Source organism: Cebus imitator, unplaced genomic scaffold, assembly GCF_001604975.1.
Source record: "Cebus imitator isolate Cc_AM_T3 unplaced genomic scaffold, Cebus_imitator-1.0 Scaffold545, whole genome shotgun sequence".
Classification (NCBI taxonomy): domain Eukaryota; kingdom Metazoa; phylum Chordata; class Mammalia; order Primates; family Cebidae; genus Cebus; species Cebus imitator.
In genome coordinates, this window is record NW_016107860.1 from 172239 (window position 1) to 193368 (window position 21130).

At 41.8% G+C, this 21130-nt stretch overlaps 1 protein-coding gene across 1 annotated transcript in view; it reads right to left on the reverse strand.

The window, feature by feature from the left end:
* The window catches only part of LOC108293733 (protein O-mannosyl-transferase TMTC1-like), a gene marked incomplete at its 3' end in the record, with an annotated part of 187277 nt that extends 169935 nt beyond the window's left edge, over positions 1 to 17342 (reverse strand). Inside the window, exons 1-2 of the mRNA XM_017515248.2 lie at positions 16924 to 17342; positions 327 to 504 (exon numbers count right to left, since the gene is read on the reverse strand). Coding sequence (XP_017370737.2) covers positions 327 to 504; positions 16924 to 17225 — 480 coding nt within the window. The remainder of the gene's footprint in view (positions 1 to 326; positions 505 to 16923) is intronic.
* Between the last annotated feature and the right edge of the window lie 3788 nt (positions 17343 to 21130).

A 21130-nucleotide genomic window follows, 5' to 3' on the forward strand; every position in this document is an offset into this window, starting at 1 on the left:
GGCCATTCATTACTACCTGTAATAATAACAGCAGTTATTTAGAAAAGCAGTTAAATCCAGGAGGTGCAATAAAACCAATTTGAACACTCAAAAGGAAATGATGTCAAACAAAATAATTTATATATCAATATAAACATTTGAGTAGCGTGACTCACATGGTTTTGAAAGGGAAAAAAGATCAGCTTAGCTTATATGTATATATATACACATACATACATATCTATATATACACACCTATATACATGTATATATATGTGTGTATACATGTATACATACAAACACATATATACATATTCGTTATTTCATTGAGATCCAATTACACTTACCGCCTCAGTATGAATAGGATGCACAGCAAAAAGCAATGCCGTTACAAAAGCAAGTCCACGATTCTTGAAGACAGTTTTATCACAGGTGTACATCAGCACAAAAGTCACTAAGCAGTGTAAAATTATATTTACTGCATGAAAGTAGAACGGGTTCATACCAGTCAAAAATATGTTAAGCCTAAAAAAAAAAAAAAAAGAAAAAAGAAAAAAATTGCATTTACAAACTCAACATAAGCACAAGGAAAGCAGAGAGAATCCATCATATAAAAAGATAAGCTGTTGGATTAATGATTTTTAAATGATTCCTAACATTGGGTTAATTTTTATCTTCGGGTATGTATCACATTTTTCCTATTTCAGAATGTCCCATGTGCAGAAATCCATGCATGTACAACACAATATTATTTCAGGGAACTTTGGTCTCACCGAGAAGGCAGGCAAACAGGTGCTGAGCCTGTCTGTCCCTCACTCTGTGGCTACTGCAAATACACTCCCTTAATATTCTTGCTTTCTTGCTGGCTCTTTCTAAGCAACTGAGTGTTGAAAGTCCAAACGGCGGTAGGTCAGAGTCACAGACACTGGAGATGAACAGAAACCATGAAACTACGATTGTAGTCACAGTTGGGACAAATGAGACATGAATGTGTTCTCTCGCCCATGGTGCCACCAGGAACCAGATAATGCATCTGGAAGCTTCATCTAATTACCACCCCACAAAGGAAGCTTTAGAGAACCTACATGCTATTACCAGCTGCAGCTGAAATGAAAAGATGAGCAAAAGCATCACGTTCCAGAATGCATATGAAATGTTTTTTAACAAAAATTCCCACAGATCTCAGTCCCTGATTTCTAAGACTGTTGCAAGGAAACTGAAAGAGAACCACAAAGGGAAGGAAAAACAATTGTTCAACATCGTAAAAAAATACTTTTATGAAAAAGAAAAGCAGAATAGAGAGACTTCTGAAGCTTGCCTTAAATTTAATAAAAGGACATAATGCACCCAATTGAGTCTGTGGGGTTACAGAAAAAATACTCTTGCGCAAGGTATGGTTCTTTTCAGGGAGCATCAATACCCTAAGTGGTCCTGACTATAGTTGCCTATACTCCAGTCCATTTTACCAAAACAGCAATACCGGGTCTTCAATTTGCAGGCCTTTGGTCTGCTTCTCTTATAGAAACAGCTCCTCTTTGCCAAAACAACTAAGAATGAAAAAGTCATCTTTAGAGATGACATACACATATTCTAAATAATTGACGTAATTGTACACAGCTTTAATCTACAGAATTTTAAACATCTCAAGCTTTATTTGGACATATGAATGTAAATGTCATACTTACTAATAAACTCCATTTTCACTCCCACTAAAGTAATCAGAGTTTTAACCAAGCCTAGAAAAATGAATTGTTGTATTGGATCCAACTCCAGGGCTCTGATGCAAGATTTGTCCCAGCTGTATGTTGGCAGACCCATGAGTCTGCACACACTGCAGCATCCTCAATACAGGAACCTGGTTGGAAATTACCCATCCAGAGGGAAAAAGGAATAGGCAGTGGACTAGAGAACTCACAGGTCCAACTAAAGCAGAGAGACCAGCATGCCATTCCTATGTAGGAACACACACAAGGCAGCAGGGCTGCTTCAAGTCAGAAAGCTTGGGATGGGAGAATTGTTAAGGAAAGGCAAGACCAAGTGCCGGTCCTTGGAGTACTCAGATACAGTTCCTTAGGAGCCCACCCCTCTGAGGCTGATTTGACACTGTTTTCCACTTCATCAGGCTGAGCCTTCCAGACTAACTAAGACATTCATCTAAAATTCATTCACACCAGTGAAGATGATGAGAGAAAACAGGCAATCTCACATCCAATTGGTAGGTGTCCAAATTGGAAGGCCTCTTGGTTGGTAACATGCGTCAGATGCTTTAAAAGGAATATACTTTTGACTGAAAATTCCACTTCCAGGAATTTTCCATAAGGAAGTAACCAGAAAAGTTTGTATAAAATACAAAATATATATAAAATATATATACACAAGTATATATATAAATACATATATATGTACATATACATATAAAATATGGAGAGTAAATATACAAGAATGCATCTCACAGTGTAAATTGTAAAAATGGCAATAGTGAGAAAGGCAAGACATCTAACGAACCAAATCCTTGATAAATTTGACTATTCTCAAGCATCCTAAAATTTAGATAATAAATTTGGATTACAAATAATAGCACCGTTTCTTAAAAGAGGACATAAGGCTTATTTTTGCAAAGTATATATTATTCGACCATTTGAAATCTAAAAAGCATTATTAAGGATGGCATTATTACTATATTACCATACTCTTTTCAGGTATTTAACATATATCCCTTTCTCCTTCCAAAAACAGTATAAAGGGCTGGGTGCAGTGGCTAATGCCTGTAATCCCAGCACTTTGGGAAGCCATGGTGTGTGGATCACCTGAGGTCGGGAGTTCGAGACCAGCCTGACCAACATGGAGAAGCCCCATTTCTACTAAAACATACAAAATTAGCCAGGCATGGCGGTGCACACCTGTAATCCCAGCTGCTCAGGAGGCTGAGGTAGGGGAATCACTTGAATCTGGGAGGCGGAGGTTGCGGTGAGCTGAGATTGCACCACTGCACTCCAGCCTAGGCAACAAGAGTGAAACTCTGTCTCAAAAAACAGACAACAAAAAAAATGGCATAAAATGGTAGGCATGAGTCACCTTTGTGGTTCATACGCATCATATCTGAAAATGTCATGGCACTATCCACGTTATTATTTCTTGAACTTAGTCAAGGTTTAGTCAACGTCTTAAAAAATACTTTTGTGAGACAGAAATGCAGAACAGAGAGACTTCTAAAAGCTGCCTTAAATTTAATAACAGGACATAATGCACCCAATTCCATCTGTGGGGTTATAGAGAAAACACACTTGTAGAAGATATGGCTCATGCATCAGAAGCTTTAAAAGTTACACACCAGAATGCCTGATGTTTGAAGTAAATTCAGTTAGATGCCAAAATATAAAATAAATTGCTGAATGAGGAGCCCCTGCAGTTATGATGTAATGGTGTGAAAGTCCCTTACCTGGAACCTAACATTGGTGAATCTAAGCTTTATGAAATCACCCTGAATCTGGAGTTAGGAGTATTTTTTAAATATCTAAAAAGATGGAGAGTGAATTCTCCAAATTGTAGACAAGTGAGCTTGAGACAAAATGCTAACAAAAGGTTCTAGCATATCCTACATGTGATCACGGAGAAAAGAATCTGATTCTGAGAGACAATATGGGTTCACAGAAAGGGGGTTCACTGATTAACCTCATAATTTAATAGAAAATAGGATGTGATAGATGCATTGCATCTTTATTTTAACAAAGGCATTTATCAAAATCTCCCTGCAAACGAGATAGCCTAAGACAGATTTGCAGCAAACACCCAAGAGTAGTGAATAATCAATCGATGTCTCCTCGGACTGAAATCTTCAGTGTATGTCACAGGGTTCTGATATTACCTCTGTTCTGTCATATATATACATATATACACACACACATATATATATATATTTTTTTCTTCTTCTTCTTCTTCTTTGAGACAGTGTCTCGCTCTGTTTTCAGGCTGGAGTGAAATGATGCAATCTCGGCTCACTACAACCTCTTCCTCCCAGGTTCAAGTGATTCTCCTGCCTCAGCCTCCTGAGTAGCTGGGACTACAGGCGCCCACCACCACACCTGGCTAATTTTTGTATTTTTAGTAGAGACAGGGCTTCATCATGTTGGCCAGGATGGTCTCAATCTCTTGACCTTGTGATCTGCAGGTCTTGGCCTCCCAAAGTGCTGGGATTACAGGCATAAGCCACTGCGCCTGGCCTTTATCAATATTTTAATCAAAGGTTTAATGAAACTATACAATATATTCTTATCAAGATTACAAAATGCCTTTATCTGGAAAGGAGAGTTAATACGCTGGAAGGCTAGCTGCCATTCACAAAGAGTTTAAATGGCTGAAATTGTTAGCTAATTCTAACAGGATTAGACAGAATAGTGGTAAGAATAAATATTCACATGGGGATATACAAGATAACAAAATACTTGCAGTCTAGATCAAAACTGTACATAGATAATTGCCTGAAGCTTTTATTTGCCTTCAACCGAAAGAGTTAATATGTCTTGGTTATCAAAACAGACCAAACCAGACAGACCGGGAACTGCACAAGTCAAACAATTTTTATTTCAATTTACACAATCACATATTTATTAAACATGTACTACATGTCAGATATGATTCAAGGTCCAGAGATATCAAGAGAAGTAAGATGTGGCATCTGTTCCCAAAGAATTAACAGCATAGTAGGAGCAGGCAAGGTAATTAAACAGCTAATTAAATGTTAAAGAATTCTGGCAATGGAAGAACCTACCAGGTGCAGAGACAGGGAAGAGGGAGGTATTCTACCTGAGGATGGGAGAGGCAAGATAGGTGGTATCCAATGTGGGGCAGCAGACCCTCAGAGTGCTTTTTAAACAGAGCACCTTCCCAGAAGAACTTCAGGATGCTGAGCAGAGAGGCAAGACCATCAGAAATGATGTCTCTTGAATGTAGGTCTGAGGAAATGGAAGATGCTCAGCCTAGAGAAAGATGACAGAAATGATGCCAAGTTCTCCAGGGGAAAAGAGCTTTGGCATATATATGGCTATATCCACAGTGTTTAGCACAATGCCTCATTCATGATTATCACACAATAAGCATTTTGGATGAATGAATACACATGAATGAATGAATGAAAGTAATACTAAAGGAATGCACTTATGCTAAGTAGCTCCCTAGGGAAAAACTACAAGTCAATAAAGATGTTGCAAACTGACTTCCGAAAGGCTAAGTTTAGCCTGCAGGTTGTTCTGTTTCACTTTCATACCTCTTTTCTATTTACCAGCGTTTTAAAAACAGGTGGCTTCACATAAAAATTTCCAGCTTCGGCTGGGTGCTGTGGCTCACGCCTGTAATCCCAGTACTTTGGGAGGTTGAGGCAGGTGGATCACGAGGTCAGGAGTTTGAGACCAGCCTGACCAACATGGTGAAACCCCGTCTCTACTAAAAATACAAAAATCAGCTTGGCATGGTGGCATGCGTCTGTAATCCCAGCTAGTCAAAAGTCTGAGGTAGGAAAATTGCTTGAATTCAGGAGGCGGAGGTTATAGTGAGCCAAGATCACGCCACTGCACTCCAGCCTGGGCAGGGTGAGACTCTGCCTCAAATAAAGAAAGAAAAGAAAAATCCAGCTTCTCTTGAAATATTAGAAGACCTGACAACTCTGGGCCTACATGGCTAAATTGAAGTATCTATGTGTCCATCTCAAGAGGACAAGGGCTCAGAAACTGCCATAGTGTCTACTAATTCCTATCATACTCCTAACCTGAAAGCATTCATTTATCATTATGCATACGATTTTTTTTTTTTGGTACAGTAAAGAGGAAAGTGAAATATTTCTTGAGCCTACATGACTACCACACATGGGCAAAAAAAGAGTCAAAATGACTGCTTGAAGAAAAATGGAACAAAGCATATTTCTGGAAGAGGAGAATATTCTCGTGTGCCTAAAAGTATAACAACATAACCTCACATCCACTTCACTTACTCTAAGATCAGCCTGACCGTTTTAGCATTTGAATTTTCAACTTTTAATATGCAAAGTACTGAGAGGCAGGCTTCAGCTCCAGGTAGGAAGTAACACTGAAGCTAGTACACATTTAAACACTTAAAATTATATCAGGTACTTAGATAACTAGAAATGTCCACACAGAAGAATAATGACAGCCCATATGAAACACCATCTAAAAAGAACAATCTCAGGTTCCGTATCACCCTGAATGTACCCTTATGAAAGTACATAACCAAGTTTTTAAAACACTCATTAACTATATTCCTCAAACGTTTTGAGTGTTTTTTCATACACTATAGGAAACTAATTTCTTTTTGTCATTGTATCCATCTCACTCAGCACACAAAAGATTCTAAATAAAAATTTACTGAACTTACATTAAGTTGACATGGGTTCATCTTTCCCTTTTGACTCTAAGAATCTCTCATTTTACTTGATGTAGCCTTCATTCTTCATTTAAAACCAGGCCAAGCAGTAGGAAATAAAATATATTTTTCTGAAATAATCTTAATAGCCATCTCTCACTATCTGAAAACCTTCCAGAGTTTGGAAAATATGAACCTAAATTGCCCCTTCTCCATCTGAACTCCCTCTGCCTTCTTGTAAAACTGTCCAGAAAGGTAAGGCCATGAGTTCTCAGCCATCTGATAAGCTGGTTTACAGCACTGCCATATCCCTTCCCAGGAAAGAGCACAGGATAACACAATCTGGCACCAAAGGGGGTTGTGGGGTAGAGAGAAAGGGAGAAGAAAGAGCAATTGACTACCCTCTGCCTCCTCACTCCCACAACCTGGAGCTTAAAATAAAGTCCGTCACTCTCTTTTAAGTTTCTTCTTTGACAATAGCTCTGGTTTAGGAAAAAAAAAAAAAAAAAAGTAACAGTCCGTATTTGTGAAATAGAGACACATACTAGCTAATATACTAGAGTCCTTCCTCAAAAGGACCCCAACTCCACATCAATCAAATGGCTCTACCTCAAGGAACTGGCATAAGTCTGCAAACCGGGTAAGACATCATGACTCTCCATTGCGGTGACCCAAGCCTGATTCCTGGCCCTGAACCTGGAGTTTTCCTGGAATAAAGATCAAGCAAAATTTTAGAGGGCTGCTCATCTACTTCATTTCTGGGACAATATGATTCATTAGCCACCACCAATGATTGCTGTAGGTCAAAACATTCTGATTAGCACTGTGTCCCAGAAGCCCATCATGGTCAAAGCATTCAGCTTGTCTTTGGCAGCTAAGCGCTGCCACTTGGTCTTTGGTACTCCTGGATCCCATCACCCCATGAAATCAGAAAGTCCACCTCAATGGCAGCATCTACCACATCACACCTGGCCTACAGAAGAGACCCACCAAAGAGCTCCTTGAAGTGGCAGGTGCTCCTTCACCAGTGTAATTCTCAAAGTCTCAGAAAAGGGAAAGTTATCAGGCCCTCCCTGGGAATACAATGGAGGCATGAGAGGGTGTGTGTGCAGGTGGCATGTGATAAATGCATGCCAACATTCCTATCTCAATGAGCCTTTGCATTCCTTTCTCTACATTATGCCAGGGAGATTTTGGCAACTCAACCTCATTAAACATGGGCCCCTATGAGTCCCAGCGGTTCTCAAGCGTCTTAATCACCTGGTGTGGTAGCTATAATTGTTGATTCTCTGATCCCATCCCAAGATATTCCAAGGTAATAGATCTGAATTAGGGCCCAGAGATCTGCCCCAAACAACCCATGTGATTCAAAGCCAGGTGAAACTCAGAACAATGGGAGACAGGTCTCAAAGCTTAAGAAAAGGCTGCCAGGGTTGCCCAGCTTGCCAGAAAAGCTCAAGTTTCTCAGCCATAATGCAACATACATTCTTTTCCAAAGACATACAAACCAGGGAAAAGAAAAAATTAAAAGTATCCCTTTATGATCTATTTCTGGTGTCTATAGTGATGGGTTCTCCAATGCTTTCTGTGTGGGTTTCCACAGCCCAATGCTAAGCATACAGCACATTCTCTTGTCTTTCTCTATTACTGTTCGTCTTTCTTTCCCCCACCCCTCTTGCCATCATTACAGCTCTCAAATGCTTATAAGAGGTATCCATAGTCTTCTTAGATCATTCAATCAATAAATAACAACATCTGGTTCTTCTCATTTTTCCTCTAAGGCAAATCCCTTTGGCCCTCAATCATTTTGGTTGTTCTTTTTCTGCATTCCATTCAGTAGCAGGAATAAATCAGCAAATCATCATCACTTAATGTATCTGAAGTACCAAATGATGTAATTCCCAGGCACCAAAGCAAACAATAGTGCAGAGGGGAGACTGACACTCTGCAGCAAAAGCAAAATTCACGGCTTTGATTTGAGTCCAATGCATCACATCCTTATCTGGCTATGAGGAAGCTGCCCCATGGGAAACGAGGTTATTGTCACTGTCACATTAGTACTAGAGTAATAGTACGGCTATTAGAGTAATAATTGTACCAAAGAAAGGGTAAGAAAACTGAGGGCAGGAAGATCAGTAAACATATCTGGAAGGTAGAAGAAAATCCTCAAAAAGAGAGCCAGTAAATAATAAAAATTAGAACACACCAAGGCCAAATATTTTAGTTTTAACTGAGCTATCAATTTTTAGCATTTTGTTTTCTTTTAAAGATGTGTGTTTGGTGGAGTACCTGTGTGTATGCAGCCTGACATCAACTCCCCAGAATTAACACAGACTTCCCAGTTGAGGGCAAAGTCCCCCACAAAACTCCTCACACTTCTGACATCAGCCACAGCTTCCCCCGGCCATTGGTACTTCTGACCAACTGGCTACATAATCAGGGCCTCTCACAACTCTCTCAATTTCGATCATTCATTAGAACAACTCAGAGAAATTTGGAAACCTTATACTTATGGTTCTAGTTTTCTTATAAATGATACAAGTTAGGACCAGTCAAATGAAGAAACCTGTGGGACAAGGTCCAGAAGGGTCCTGTGCATAAATGTTCTGTTTCTTCATGATGCTTCACCCTCCCAGCACATCAACCTATGATTGATTGATGAACCACGGAAGTTCAAGCAAATTTCAGTGTCCACAGTTTTTATTGGGGGGGTGTCCCAAAATGTAGGCATGATTGATTGAATCACCGATCACATAACAACTCAATTTTCAGCCCCTCTTCCCTCCTAGGAGGTTGGGATACAGGAATAATATCACATGGCTTGCAGCCCCAATCCTCTAATCATATAACTCCTCTTTATACCACAGCCAGCCTTCATCCTGTAACCATCTATCAGCCCACCATGAGTCAACTCCTTTTTAACATAAACTTAGGTGTGATCCCAGGAGTCCATCACGAATAACGACATTCCTTTCACTTGAGAAATTCCAGGGGATCAGAAGCTTCCTCCCAAGAATCCAGGACAAAGACCAGAAAAAAATCACTGTCATGTTAGTTTCTCTGATAAAATATTTTCAGGTCCTTGTAATCTATTTGATCCAACAAGGCCGTTCCTTATAGAAAGCATAGGCATGGATTAATTTTAGGACCCTGAGATCAGGGTCCTAAAATTGTGACAAACCCCTATAATTCTGGATTTTGAAGGTACAGCTGCTGTCTCTCACCTTGAACTTTGCAGCACGCATCTACCAACCATTTGTGCTTCCATCTGCAACCCAAGAAGAGTAGGATCCAAAAGTGCTACAGATCTTCAATCTCTTACCTAGAGTTACAGTCCTATCAAGTCACAATAGAAAGTCACAGTCATACCTTTCAGAATCTCTCAGTAAATTGAACCCACTGGTGTCCTCTGTATATATCTGAGGAAATTCCTAGTCTGCCTCCATTTTTCTTTTTGAGAGAGAAAGAACAAAGGTAAATTAGCCAAAAAGTAAACTTTTTCTCTACATTATAATCATGCAGCATTACCTTGGTATTTACCTAAAACTTTTGAACATTCACAAAAAAGATTTATTCATTCTTTAAAAATTTTATTTATTTTTAATTGACAAATAAAATTCTTTCTTTCAATGATTATTCTTGAGTCCCTACTTTGCAAACCAGGCTTAGTTCTAGGTGCTACAGATAAACCTCATGGAGCTTACACTGTAGTGAGGGGAGGTAAAAATCAACAATAAAAATGGTGTCAGATAGCATCATTCAGAGGAATACTAAGGCAAAGCAGGGTAAGGAAACAAGGGTAAAACACAGAGGAGGGTTTGCTACTTTAGACCACCTGGCCACCAGGGAAGGCCTCTGGGATGAAGTGACATTTATGCAGAAACCTAAGGTGGTGAGCACACAAGACCTGCACAGATCTGGGGGAAAGCATTCAGGGAGAACCATCAACACATGCAAGGCCTTTGGTAGCAGTGGGTTTGGCCTGCGCAAAGAACAAGGGCTCTGGAATGCTGGTGCAGAGAATGAGGTGGAAATTGGTAGATTGGGGTCAGAGAGGTAGCCACTGGGCAGATCAAAAAGGATGCTATAGAACAAAAACCATATCTTATCATTTGGAAAAGGAACACTGCCATTGTGCGGTCATGATCAGACATTCCTTACCTCTCTCTTTAAGTGAGATGACAACATACTCGAAGTTAGGAAAAATATGAATGTAGCTCCAAAGAAAGATAGAAAAGACACTGGTTGGTAATAATAAACTGCTTCAGAAGGTGACTTCCCAGCCTTCATTCAGGGACTCACCTATAAAAACCCTCATGAGTCCAAAAATATATCCCTCTCACTTTCCATCCCTCCTACACTACCAGGCTGTAGTCTAAAGCACATCCTACCAGATTATAATCACAACCTCCTCCTCTTGGAGCTTCCAAGATAACCTTAGGGTGGCAAAAATTTTTCAAAGGCAGTTTTTCATTTTTCTTTTTAAAGTTTTTCTTGCCTCCAATCACATTTTCCCTTGGCTATTTCTGTCATTGAACATCCCAGACAATCTAGTCACATATCATACAGAATCTTCATTTGCTTCCTATGATGGACTTAGAAAACAAACTTATCAGCCATGTAGCAACAGGCTGTATCAAAGGAAATTCCACAGAAGTCAAATGAAAAGGAATAGAACCAAAAGGAACATATCACCATTTATTTAAGGTTCTGGGCATGAAGGTTAGTTGGTGTTTATTTTCATGGTTGGCATACTAATTGTAACTAAAAAATGCAAACTGCTGCAAAAAACTTTCAAGATCAAACATTAAAATGTTGCAAATTCCTATAGCTGCACATATTAAGATATTCAATTTTTTAGCTCTGAAGTTTTAAACTACCCACTTTCACTCTTACAGTTCATAATACCACCAGAAGCCCTTAATAAAATAAAGCATTATAGCAAATATAATCTAATAGGCTAAACACACACAGAGAGAATCAGGAGTTTAAAGTCCTTTAATTTGCTTAGTTTCTCCATCTTTAACATTAAAAAAATCATTGGTTCTTGCTTGTTGAAGCAGACTTCCACTTGCTTACTGAATGGAATGGCACTGTAAACAATTCAGCAATATCTACTTCCCAAGAGAAGAGGGGTATAAAATTAAAAAGCTAAGTTTCTTTCAAACCATTCAGGACCACTTTTTCACAGGAGGTGTTATAGATATCACAGAGTTTGGTTCTGTGTCAATTCACTGTCTACAGGGTAGCTTAATCATTCTTCTTGATTTCAGGCTTACAAACAGGTCATGGCCAGAGGATAAAGAAGCAAAATGTTAAAAAGAAAGTTACTGCTACAGAGTCGCCGATGTTTTGATTCTGTACCACTATGGTCCAAAAATATTCCTGCATGCCCTTGGGCATGATAGCTATGAAAAGACTGAATCTGAGATTTGATTGGAAACAGAAAATCATTATAATTCTAAATCCACTTTAAGGAACACAAAGAGATGGTCATTTGCATCAGTTAGGGTTTGACTAGAAAAGCAGAATTACCAAGACTGATTCAGAAGAAGGGATGTACTTCAGGGATCTGACATTTTACAATTGCTGGAGCTGGTTAAATAGCCTATGTAACTGTGATGCTTCTGTGTCTAACTCAAGCTGAAAGCCAGCAGAGCAGCAGGGCCATTCTGGAAGAGAGAGTAAATGAACTTCAAGGAGGAGGAAGCAAGGGCAAGCTGGAACCCACAAGGATGAGCTAAAATATATGTCTGGCTCCTACTGCCTTTAAGGCTCCAACTGTAATAATGCTAGTGGCTTGCAAAAAGTCTGGCACTCTTTCCTGCAGAGCGGCATACCACACCTGCACATGATTCCTAGTACCTGAAAGAGAAACATCTGGAAAGCACTGGAGGAGCTGAGGGCCTGGCTGCTGCTGCAAACCAACAGCAAGTTCACCAGCATTTCTGTGGCAACATACACGAGGCCTAGCAGCAACAAAGCCCATGCCGACCTTCTGAATGCGACCACAGCCACTTCACTTTCACCCTCCAAATCTTGCAGAAATTTTTCTTATGGTTAGCCCTAACCCAGATCATCCTGCAAAAGCAATTCTAAGAAACATAGTCCCAACTTAGCTAAAGTGATGTAGTGCAAAGCCACCACATCTTGGTAAGCTGCCTTCATATTCCATCATCCCACGCCATCAAAACTGGTAAAAGTAGATGGTCTGATGACCCATTTCCTCATTTCAAATTTTAGCTAATTCCTTATTTGAAAAAATATATAATTAATATCTTTGCTACCTAAATACCTTTATTATTTATTAGTATACAAACAAGCACCTTTATAGCAATAAGCATTATGCATCTATAAATTACATTTATTCTTAAGGAATTTCTAGTTCTCAGTATGTGTGACATACATTCAATGAATCAAAAATAAACATGCTTTTGGTTTTTGTTTTGGGACGGAGTTTCGCTCTTGTTACCCAGGCTGGAGGGCAATGGTGCGATCTCGGCTCACCGCAACCTCTGCCTCCTGGGTTCAGGCAATTCTCCTGCTTCAGCCTCCTGAGTAGCTGGGATTACAGGTACGCGCCACCATGCCCAGCTAATTTTTTGCATTTTTAGTAGAGACGGGGTTTCACCGTGCTGACCAGGATGGTCTCGATCTCTTGACCTCGTGATCCACCCGCCTCAGCCTCCCAAAGTGCTGGGATTACAGGCTTGAGCCACCGCGCCGGCTTAAACTTATGTTTTAATAAAACATATGTTTGGAGTTTTGCACTAGGAAAGATCCTTTGAGGAGGACAAAAGACAAGCTACAGAGTGGGAGAAAATATTTACCAATCACATACTTGACAAAGTACCTGTATCTAGAATACATAAAGAACTTAAATACTCAGCATTAAAAAAAACACACTTAAAAATGGGCAAAAGACACAAAGGCACATTTATCAAAGAGAATAGGGAAAACGGGCACATGAAAAGATGTTTAATATCATCAGCCATTAGGTAATGGTACATTAATGCAGTACATATATAGGTGTGATATCACTACATACCTATCAGAATGGCTACAATAAAAAACAGCAACGATACAAAGTGCTGGCAGAGATGCACAGAAACTGGATTACTCAGACACTATTGGTAGGAACATCCAGAAAACAGTTTGGCAGCTTCATATAAAGCATATAAACATGCAGCCACCACATGACCCAGCAATTGGACTCCTGGACGTTTATCCCAGAGAAATAAAAAGTTATGTTTACACAGAAACCTGTAAATTAATTTTTATAGCAGCTTTATTTGTAATAGCCAAAAGCTAGAAACAACCCAGATGTCCTCAACAGGTGAATGGTTATACAAACTGTGGTATATCTATACAATGGAATACAACTCAGCAATAAAAATGAATGAACTATGGATACATGCAACAGCTTGAATGTTAAATAAAAAAAGCCAATCTCAATAGGTTATATACTATGTGATTCCATTTATACAACAGTATTTAAAAGACAAAATGATAAAAATGGAGAATAGATTCATGGCTATTATGGATTAGGGTGAGGGGATATGAATTAGGCAGTTGTTATAGATTAGGTGTCCATGACTGCAATAAAGAAGTACCAAGTATCCTTGGGATGGAACTGTTCTGTATCTTGACTGTGGAGGTAGTCTCTGAAATCTACACATATGATAAAGCTGCACAGAACTAAATACACACTTAGCAAAATTAAAAAAAAAATAGAAGTACATATAAAATGGGTGAAATCTGACTAAATGCTGTAGATTGCATCAATGTCAATTTTCTGGTTGTAATATTATACCATAGTAATGCAGCATGCTACCATTGGGGGAAATGGACAGAGCATAAGGAACCTCTGTATTATTACTTTAAACTTCATGGGAATGAACAATTATATTTTTAAAAGTTTTTTTAATTGGTTTGAAATTTCAAAGTTTTTCACTTGAGCATAATTTAAGATTCAGCTAAAATGCTTTGCACATATTTAAAGGGCCCCTTGAATTGTGTTTTCAGTAAAATAAAAATCATAAAGACATAATCTATGTGAAGTATCTAGGCCAATGCTTGGTTCATAGTGAATAGTTAATAAATGTGGCTTTCTGTCCTTCCTTGTAACATCCTGTAGAATGATGTGGGTCTAAAGTCATTGATGTCCTCCAGCTTCATGCTATTGCACTAGAAGATGCAGTTTCACCTCGGCTGACTATAGAGAAAACTGTCCAGTCTTATTTAAATCAGTACATGTAAGCATAGAATGACTACTTAACATTCTCTTTCTGAGGAGGCAGCTGTCTCTTTCAAATTAGTTCTGTGTTGCTCTTCTAGATTTGTAGCTCAGTCTTCTCAAAAAAGAGAGTGTATCTTTCATAGGCAGTAGCATATAATATATAGAGAGCCATGCCTCTTCAACACCAAGCTGCTTGTTACAATCATTGACTACCACAAGAGTCCCTCAGCTCTCTTCCTCCCAAACCCCTCAACTCTCCTTTGCTCTTGTTCTGTCAACCCCTAGCTAATTTTCCTCTTAATCGATGACCTTACCTCTTTGTCTACTCCCTCAATCCGTCTCTCTTCTGTGCCTGCTGTCTCCATTAGGAAGAAAAATAAAACATTTTAGGTGAGGTAGGGTGGCTCATGCATACAAGCCAGCACATTGGGAGGCTGAGACTTAAAGATTGCTTAGCCAAGGAGTTCAATACAGCCTAGACAACATAGGAAGACCCCATAACTACAAAAAAAAAAAAAATTTAAATATACCTGGGTGCATAGCATGTGCCTGTAGTTTCAGCTACCTGGGAGGCTGAGGCAAGAGGATTGCTTATGCCCAGGAGTTTCTGGCTGCAGTGAGGTATAATGGTGCCACTGCCTCCAGGCTGGAGGACACAGTAAGATCCCATGTCAAAATGAGAGAGGGAGAGGGAGAGGGAGGGAGGGAGAGAGGGAGAGGGAGAGAGAGAACACAGAAAAGAGAAGAAAACATTCTAGAAAGTCAAGAAGTGAAAACACCCTTTCCTACTCTCCAGCAAGCAGGCACAGGCATTTGACTCTGCCCTTTTTAATTGAAAAGTACTCAGACCTGTGACCAGGATGGTCTCCATGGCTGTTAAAAAGGCAGCAAGCACATCTCATGTTGTGAACTTGCACACCTTAAATTAACCAACAACTCTGACTGTAATAAATAAAAAAGCAGGTCAATCTAGAAGTGAAACATTTATATTCGTCCCATCTAAGTAAATTTTAAGAAACATCTGGGAAACGGAATAACGAGGTTAGCCGAAGTTATCTTTCAGCAGAAATCCAGAACAGCTTTCTAAGAGGACAAATGTCTATGCTATATTCTCTTCAGAGTCAAATGTGGTTTTCTCACTCTCCTTAAAAACATTAAACTTTCAGTGTAAGATTTAAGTCAAAAGAACATGAATTGTTGCCGATTGCTATGGTTTCTTTTCTGAGTCATCAGAGACACCTGTCAAGAGAACTAAGCCTCCCAGCCAGAACAGGCTTTTCAAGCTGCCAACCCAGTCTCAAATAATCATTACCATAAACACGGGTTCCTATTACACCCGTTGGAAAAAGGCTTAAAACGCCAATAATACCACACCAATATTATTTCCACAGTTTTGACCGGAGCATTAAAATGAGCTTAAATGCTGAGCCACATTATAAAGGGGTTGAGTCAAGCTCTTGATGTGTAAGCACTTCCCTCAAATGAGCGCTTCTTTTTTCCTCTGAAACTAGTTTTCTTTTTAAATTCAAGAAAATACTCCACCCCACAAAAACCTGGCATATTCTCCCTTCCCTTTACACTTATTCACACCAAAAATGCTGAATCATGACTCTGAGGTTGTAAAAGAAAAACTGTTTCAGCTGGGACCCCAGGATCCCTGGAGAAGCCTATGGTCTGCGTACCTTCGCTCTGCACCTTCTATAAGTCTGGATCTGGAGCGGTCTGGCAAATTGGTGAGCCTCGAGGAGCAGCCAAGGGTGCAAAGCGGGGGCTACGGGGAATTTTCTGCTCCCTCTTCCGCTCCTCCCCTAAACCCACGCAGCCCTGACAGCTCAAGGCTCCCGCCTCGTCTCATCTGAACGAAAACCTTAAGGGGCTGATACACTTCTCATCTGCAAAGCTGCCCAACAGCCTCCGAGAAATTCTCAACTTGGAAGCATCGCCACCACCGCCACCCCTCCGGAACCCTATGGGTCCGCGCTAGTCCCACTTGGTCACGATCCGGCAGGCGATGGGGTGCGGAGGCGGTTCCACCAGCCTGCTCCCAGCCCTGCCTGGAGAGAGAAGCCCGCCGAGAGCGCAGATACTTGAGAAACTCGATCCCAACTCCCCAGCCGGCGCCTCCCGAACCGCCCCGAGAGCCCACAGGAGCCGGGCCCTGGATCCCGGAGCAAAGTGCCATGCAGAGCCTGGAGAGGAGGGAGGCGTGGAGGGAAAGGGCGGCAAAAATGAAATGCCCCCAAGCCAGTCCCGCAACTTCTCCCGGCCCGAGGGAGGGCGGAGTGTAGGGGGGGCGGCGGCGGCGGCTAGCGCGAGGTGAGGGACCGACTCACTTGAAGGTGAGGACGCAGAGCGGCCGGTAGGACTTGTGGCTGGTGTTCTCGGCCATGCCCTTGCCCCAGAAGTCGTTGGTGAAGATGCCCCAGCGGAGCGGGGCGCCGGGCCTCACGTCGGGGTTGTTCACGATCGCCCACACGTCGTCGTGCACGAACTCGCCCTGCAGGGAGCGGCCGTAGCACAGGCAGCTCGCCCCGGCCAGCAGCGCCGCGGCCCCGGCCCGCGCGAGCCCGCAGCCCCGCCGCCGGGAGGGTGCGCGGTCCCCGCCGCCGCCTCGGGCAGAGGTGGTCACCACCATCGCGCTGCCGCCGCCGCTGCTGCCCTGGCCTCTCCCGGGCGTCTGGCATCCTCCCCTATCGGGGCCCCGGCGGCGCGCGGCGGCTGCCCGGAGGGGAGCTCCGGCATAGTGCTGCGGCAGCTGGACCCGCCGCGAGCGCCCAGCGCTCCACCGCCGCCTGCGCCGCCGAGTTGGCCCAGCTGCAAATAAACAGCAGTCCCCCCGCCTCCCCCGGCCATCTCCACCTCCTCCGCCCCACTGCGCATGCCCGCTCGCTCTCCTCCACCCCCCAATCCCGGGACGCGGGCTGGTTCACCGCACAGTCCCGCGCCCTCTGCCCCCGGCCCGCCTCGCGCGCAGGTGGAGCGGGGTTCGCGGAGCTCGGCTGCCCGGGAGAGGCGGGGAAGGGCACCACGGGGTTCCCGGCAGTGCTCACCCCCACACCCCCGCCCCCATTGTTCTCCCCCGAATGGGGCTGGGGAGGAGCACATCTGGCAGACCCCTCCCGGAAGGACCAGGCGGTTTAGCAGGTGCGCAGCCTGGAACCCCCACACCCACCTTCCAGGGACAAAAGTGCCGCTGCTTCTCGTGAAGTTCCCGGCTTTTCAGCACCCGGGACAACAGCAGCGGCGCCGGGAGAGACGCCGTCCACCTGTCCCGCGCTGGCGTCCAGTCGCCGGCTTCGTGCTCTCCTGCCCGGGCTTTCTCTCACCCGCCAGGCGCTGCCTCCCGCAGACCCAGCCTCCGGCGGAGGAACCCGCGGGGACAGGGAGCACCTTCCCCAAAGTCAGGAGAAGGGACAACGACATCCTGCCCTCCCTGCCCGGGTACGTTTAGAGTCGCCACCGGCTGTTTAACTTTGCAGCCCGTTTCTTGGTCCGCACTTACAAAAAGTCCCAGGTTCGAGGTTTGGTTTGGGCCTGGGAGCTGAATTGGCTTCTGAAATATTTCTTATTTTATTATTTGCTTAAATTCAAGATAATTTGGAAGATGCCAAGCAAACTACTTTTTCTATCTAACTGGATCACTTGGGTCTCATTATTTCCTGGGCTGTGGGCGTGTTTGAACTGTCCTGCTAATTCAGTACCGGGCAGGGAAGAAGCGGGGGATGGGGAGGATTTGTATTAGGGCCTCTGGCTGTGGCTCCAAAACTTCCAATTTATCTGAAAGATTGTTTTCTTTTTTTCAATACTGATTATAATAATACATCCCAGAGTGATGATTACAAGAATCTCTCCAGGTCTGAAAATTCTATTAGTTTTTTCAGGCACCTTGTAAATTTCCATTGCTGAGTGTTAGAAGTTACCGGGAATTTGACACATCCAGATAGAAAAACGGAAAATAAAAAGTCACCCTTTTATTCTCATCCTCCCTAAATCCTTAAAAAGTTCACCGACATAAAAAATAAAATCCAGAAATTGTTCTTCTACTATCTGTGTATTTGTGTGGTCTTTACTATAACAAGTTACTTTTTAAAAAATTTTAAGACATATCTGAGCAGTTGAAAACTCAATGAATTAAGATAAACTTATTGTAACTCAAAATACGTTTCACTTTCACTTTATTTGGTGACTTGAAATTAGTGACTGAGAAATGAAACTGGAAATCCTGGACACGAATGTTTTCATTCTTTCATCAAAACCTTTCACCCTTGGTGACCTTACTATCCAGACTTTAGTATCTAGACACACCTGAGTCTATCTCCTAACATAACACACTATAATGTTTCCTCTTTGCCTATCAACTTAATAAAAATGTATTAAGAAGATACATTGTGCTACAATGTGCTAAGTATAGGATTGGACGACCCAAAGCTACTCAAGTGTGTGTGTGTGTGTGTGTGTGTGTGTGTGTGTGTGTGTATGGGTGTGTGTTTAACACCCTAAAAGTCTAAGTTAACAGCTGTCTGGGATAGTGAAATTGTCTTTGCTGAAATCACAGTAGTTGTAATTAATCAATGTATCAATCCTTACCTACAATTAACAGAGACTTTCTAGAGAGAACCTCTTAACCCAAAAGAGTGACTGTAGGCCAGGTGCAAGCTATTTAAACACTGCCCCTGTGCTCACACCTGTAATCCCAGCACTTTGGGAGCCCAAGGCAGGAGGGTTGCTTGAGGCCAGGCATTCAAGACTGGCATGGGCTACAGAGTGAGACCCTACTTCAAAAAATAAAATAAAATAAAGACTCTAATAGTAGACTTTTTTTTTTTTTTTTTTTATTGAGATGAAGTCTCACTCTGCCACCCAGGCTGGAGTGCAATGATTCACCACCGCCACCTCCCGGGTTCAAGTGATTCTCCTGCCTCAGCCTCCAGAGTAGCTGGGATTACAGGCCCACACCACTATATCCAGGTAATTTTTTGTATTTTTAGTACAAGCAGGGTTTCACCATGTTGGTCAGGCTGATCTTGAACCCCGGATCTCAGGTAATCCACTCACCTCAGCCTCCCAAAGTGCTAGGATTACTGGTATGAGCCACTGCGCCCAGCCAGTAGTAGACTTTTAGAAAGAAAGTCTTTTTTCCTTCCTCAACTCATCCTTAAGTCATCCTTGTCCAAGGAAAAGCCCTGATCAGCCCCTTCTTACTGGAGTTGTTTTCTTTTTTAGACGAAAACAGTATCAGAGTGCTCCATGACCATGGAGAGTAGTACAGGACTCAGGGATGAGACCCCGAAGAGATCATAAAAAGAAAAGATAAAGGAAGCCTCAAAGTGGGATTCCTGGTTACCTAATCTTTCCTCTAGGTTCAGCGGCATCTGTATTCCATTTAGCTCAGATGACAAATTTGAGATTAACTTAAAATAGTGAAATACTCCAAGTCTTCTCAAGGACAATCAATTAGTAAATGTTTTTTAAAATTAGTTCCTTCACAGCCCTATGATCTCCTAATTCAATACTGCTTATGTTGTAGCAAAAGCATAGAAGTACTGATGTCAGAGAGAGGTTTACATTGATATGCCAACCCATCAAGCCATCTGCTTCTCTCTTAAAGTGTGCAACACCCATCTTGGCTAATAAAGGGGCCCAAAAGTAAATTAGATTTATTTATTGTTACTTAGCCTCTGATTATTTTTAAAGGATTTATAATTAGAGCAATATTACCTCCTAAAACACCTTGTGTCCACTCAAAGCAATTTATAATAAAACATAAATTATTGTAGAAGTGCCTCTCTGAGGCTCATATAGATTAAGTCACTCATGCAAATTAAGATGGATCATATTTCTGAAAGAGATTAGGACACAACTAAAAACAAATCAAGGGCAAGATATTGTAATAAAACAAATTTCAGATTACTGGTGACAAAGATTCTTTGCTTGACCAAAATGTAGTTATTCTTCTGAACCTTTTCCTAGGGCATCAATGTACTTCCTTGTACAATCCAGTTTTAGCAAAGAACCCTACTAAGTCAGTTTGGCAAGAGATATCGAGAGTAGGGGGTTCTTTCTGTATTTGAAGTTGAGTCCAATCTCTCTTCCCCACTGAAGAACTACATTGCAGTGGTCCCTATAACTATCACAATGGTCCTGAATAAAGTCTACCAAGCTTTAGCAAGTATTGTTAAACATTTTTTTAACACTGCCCCCTATGCTTTTTTGCAACATAATGATATCCTCTATTGAAATATAACGTACATAAATGGCCAAATGCAATGTTCCAAAGGTAACAATATAGTTTACAAAAGAGATAATAATATAGTTTACATTAAAATATAAATTTTTGTTGTCTAGTTATTTAAATATTCCTGGTCTTGAACAAAATACAGAAAAGTAGAAATAAGAACAAAAAAATTACACTACCCCCAACCCCATGGGCCTGTGGTATAGCAGACAACATGTGCTCTAAGAAGCTGGCCCAACACCTGGCAAGGCAGGTGTAGGGCAGCCGTGGGCTGTGCCAGACCTTGGCCCAGACTGGTGGCAGCG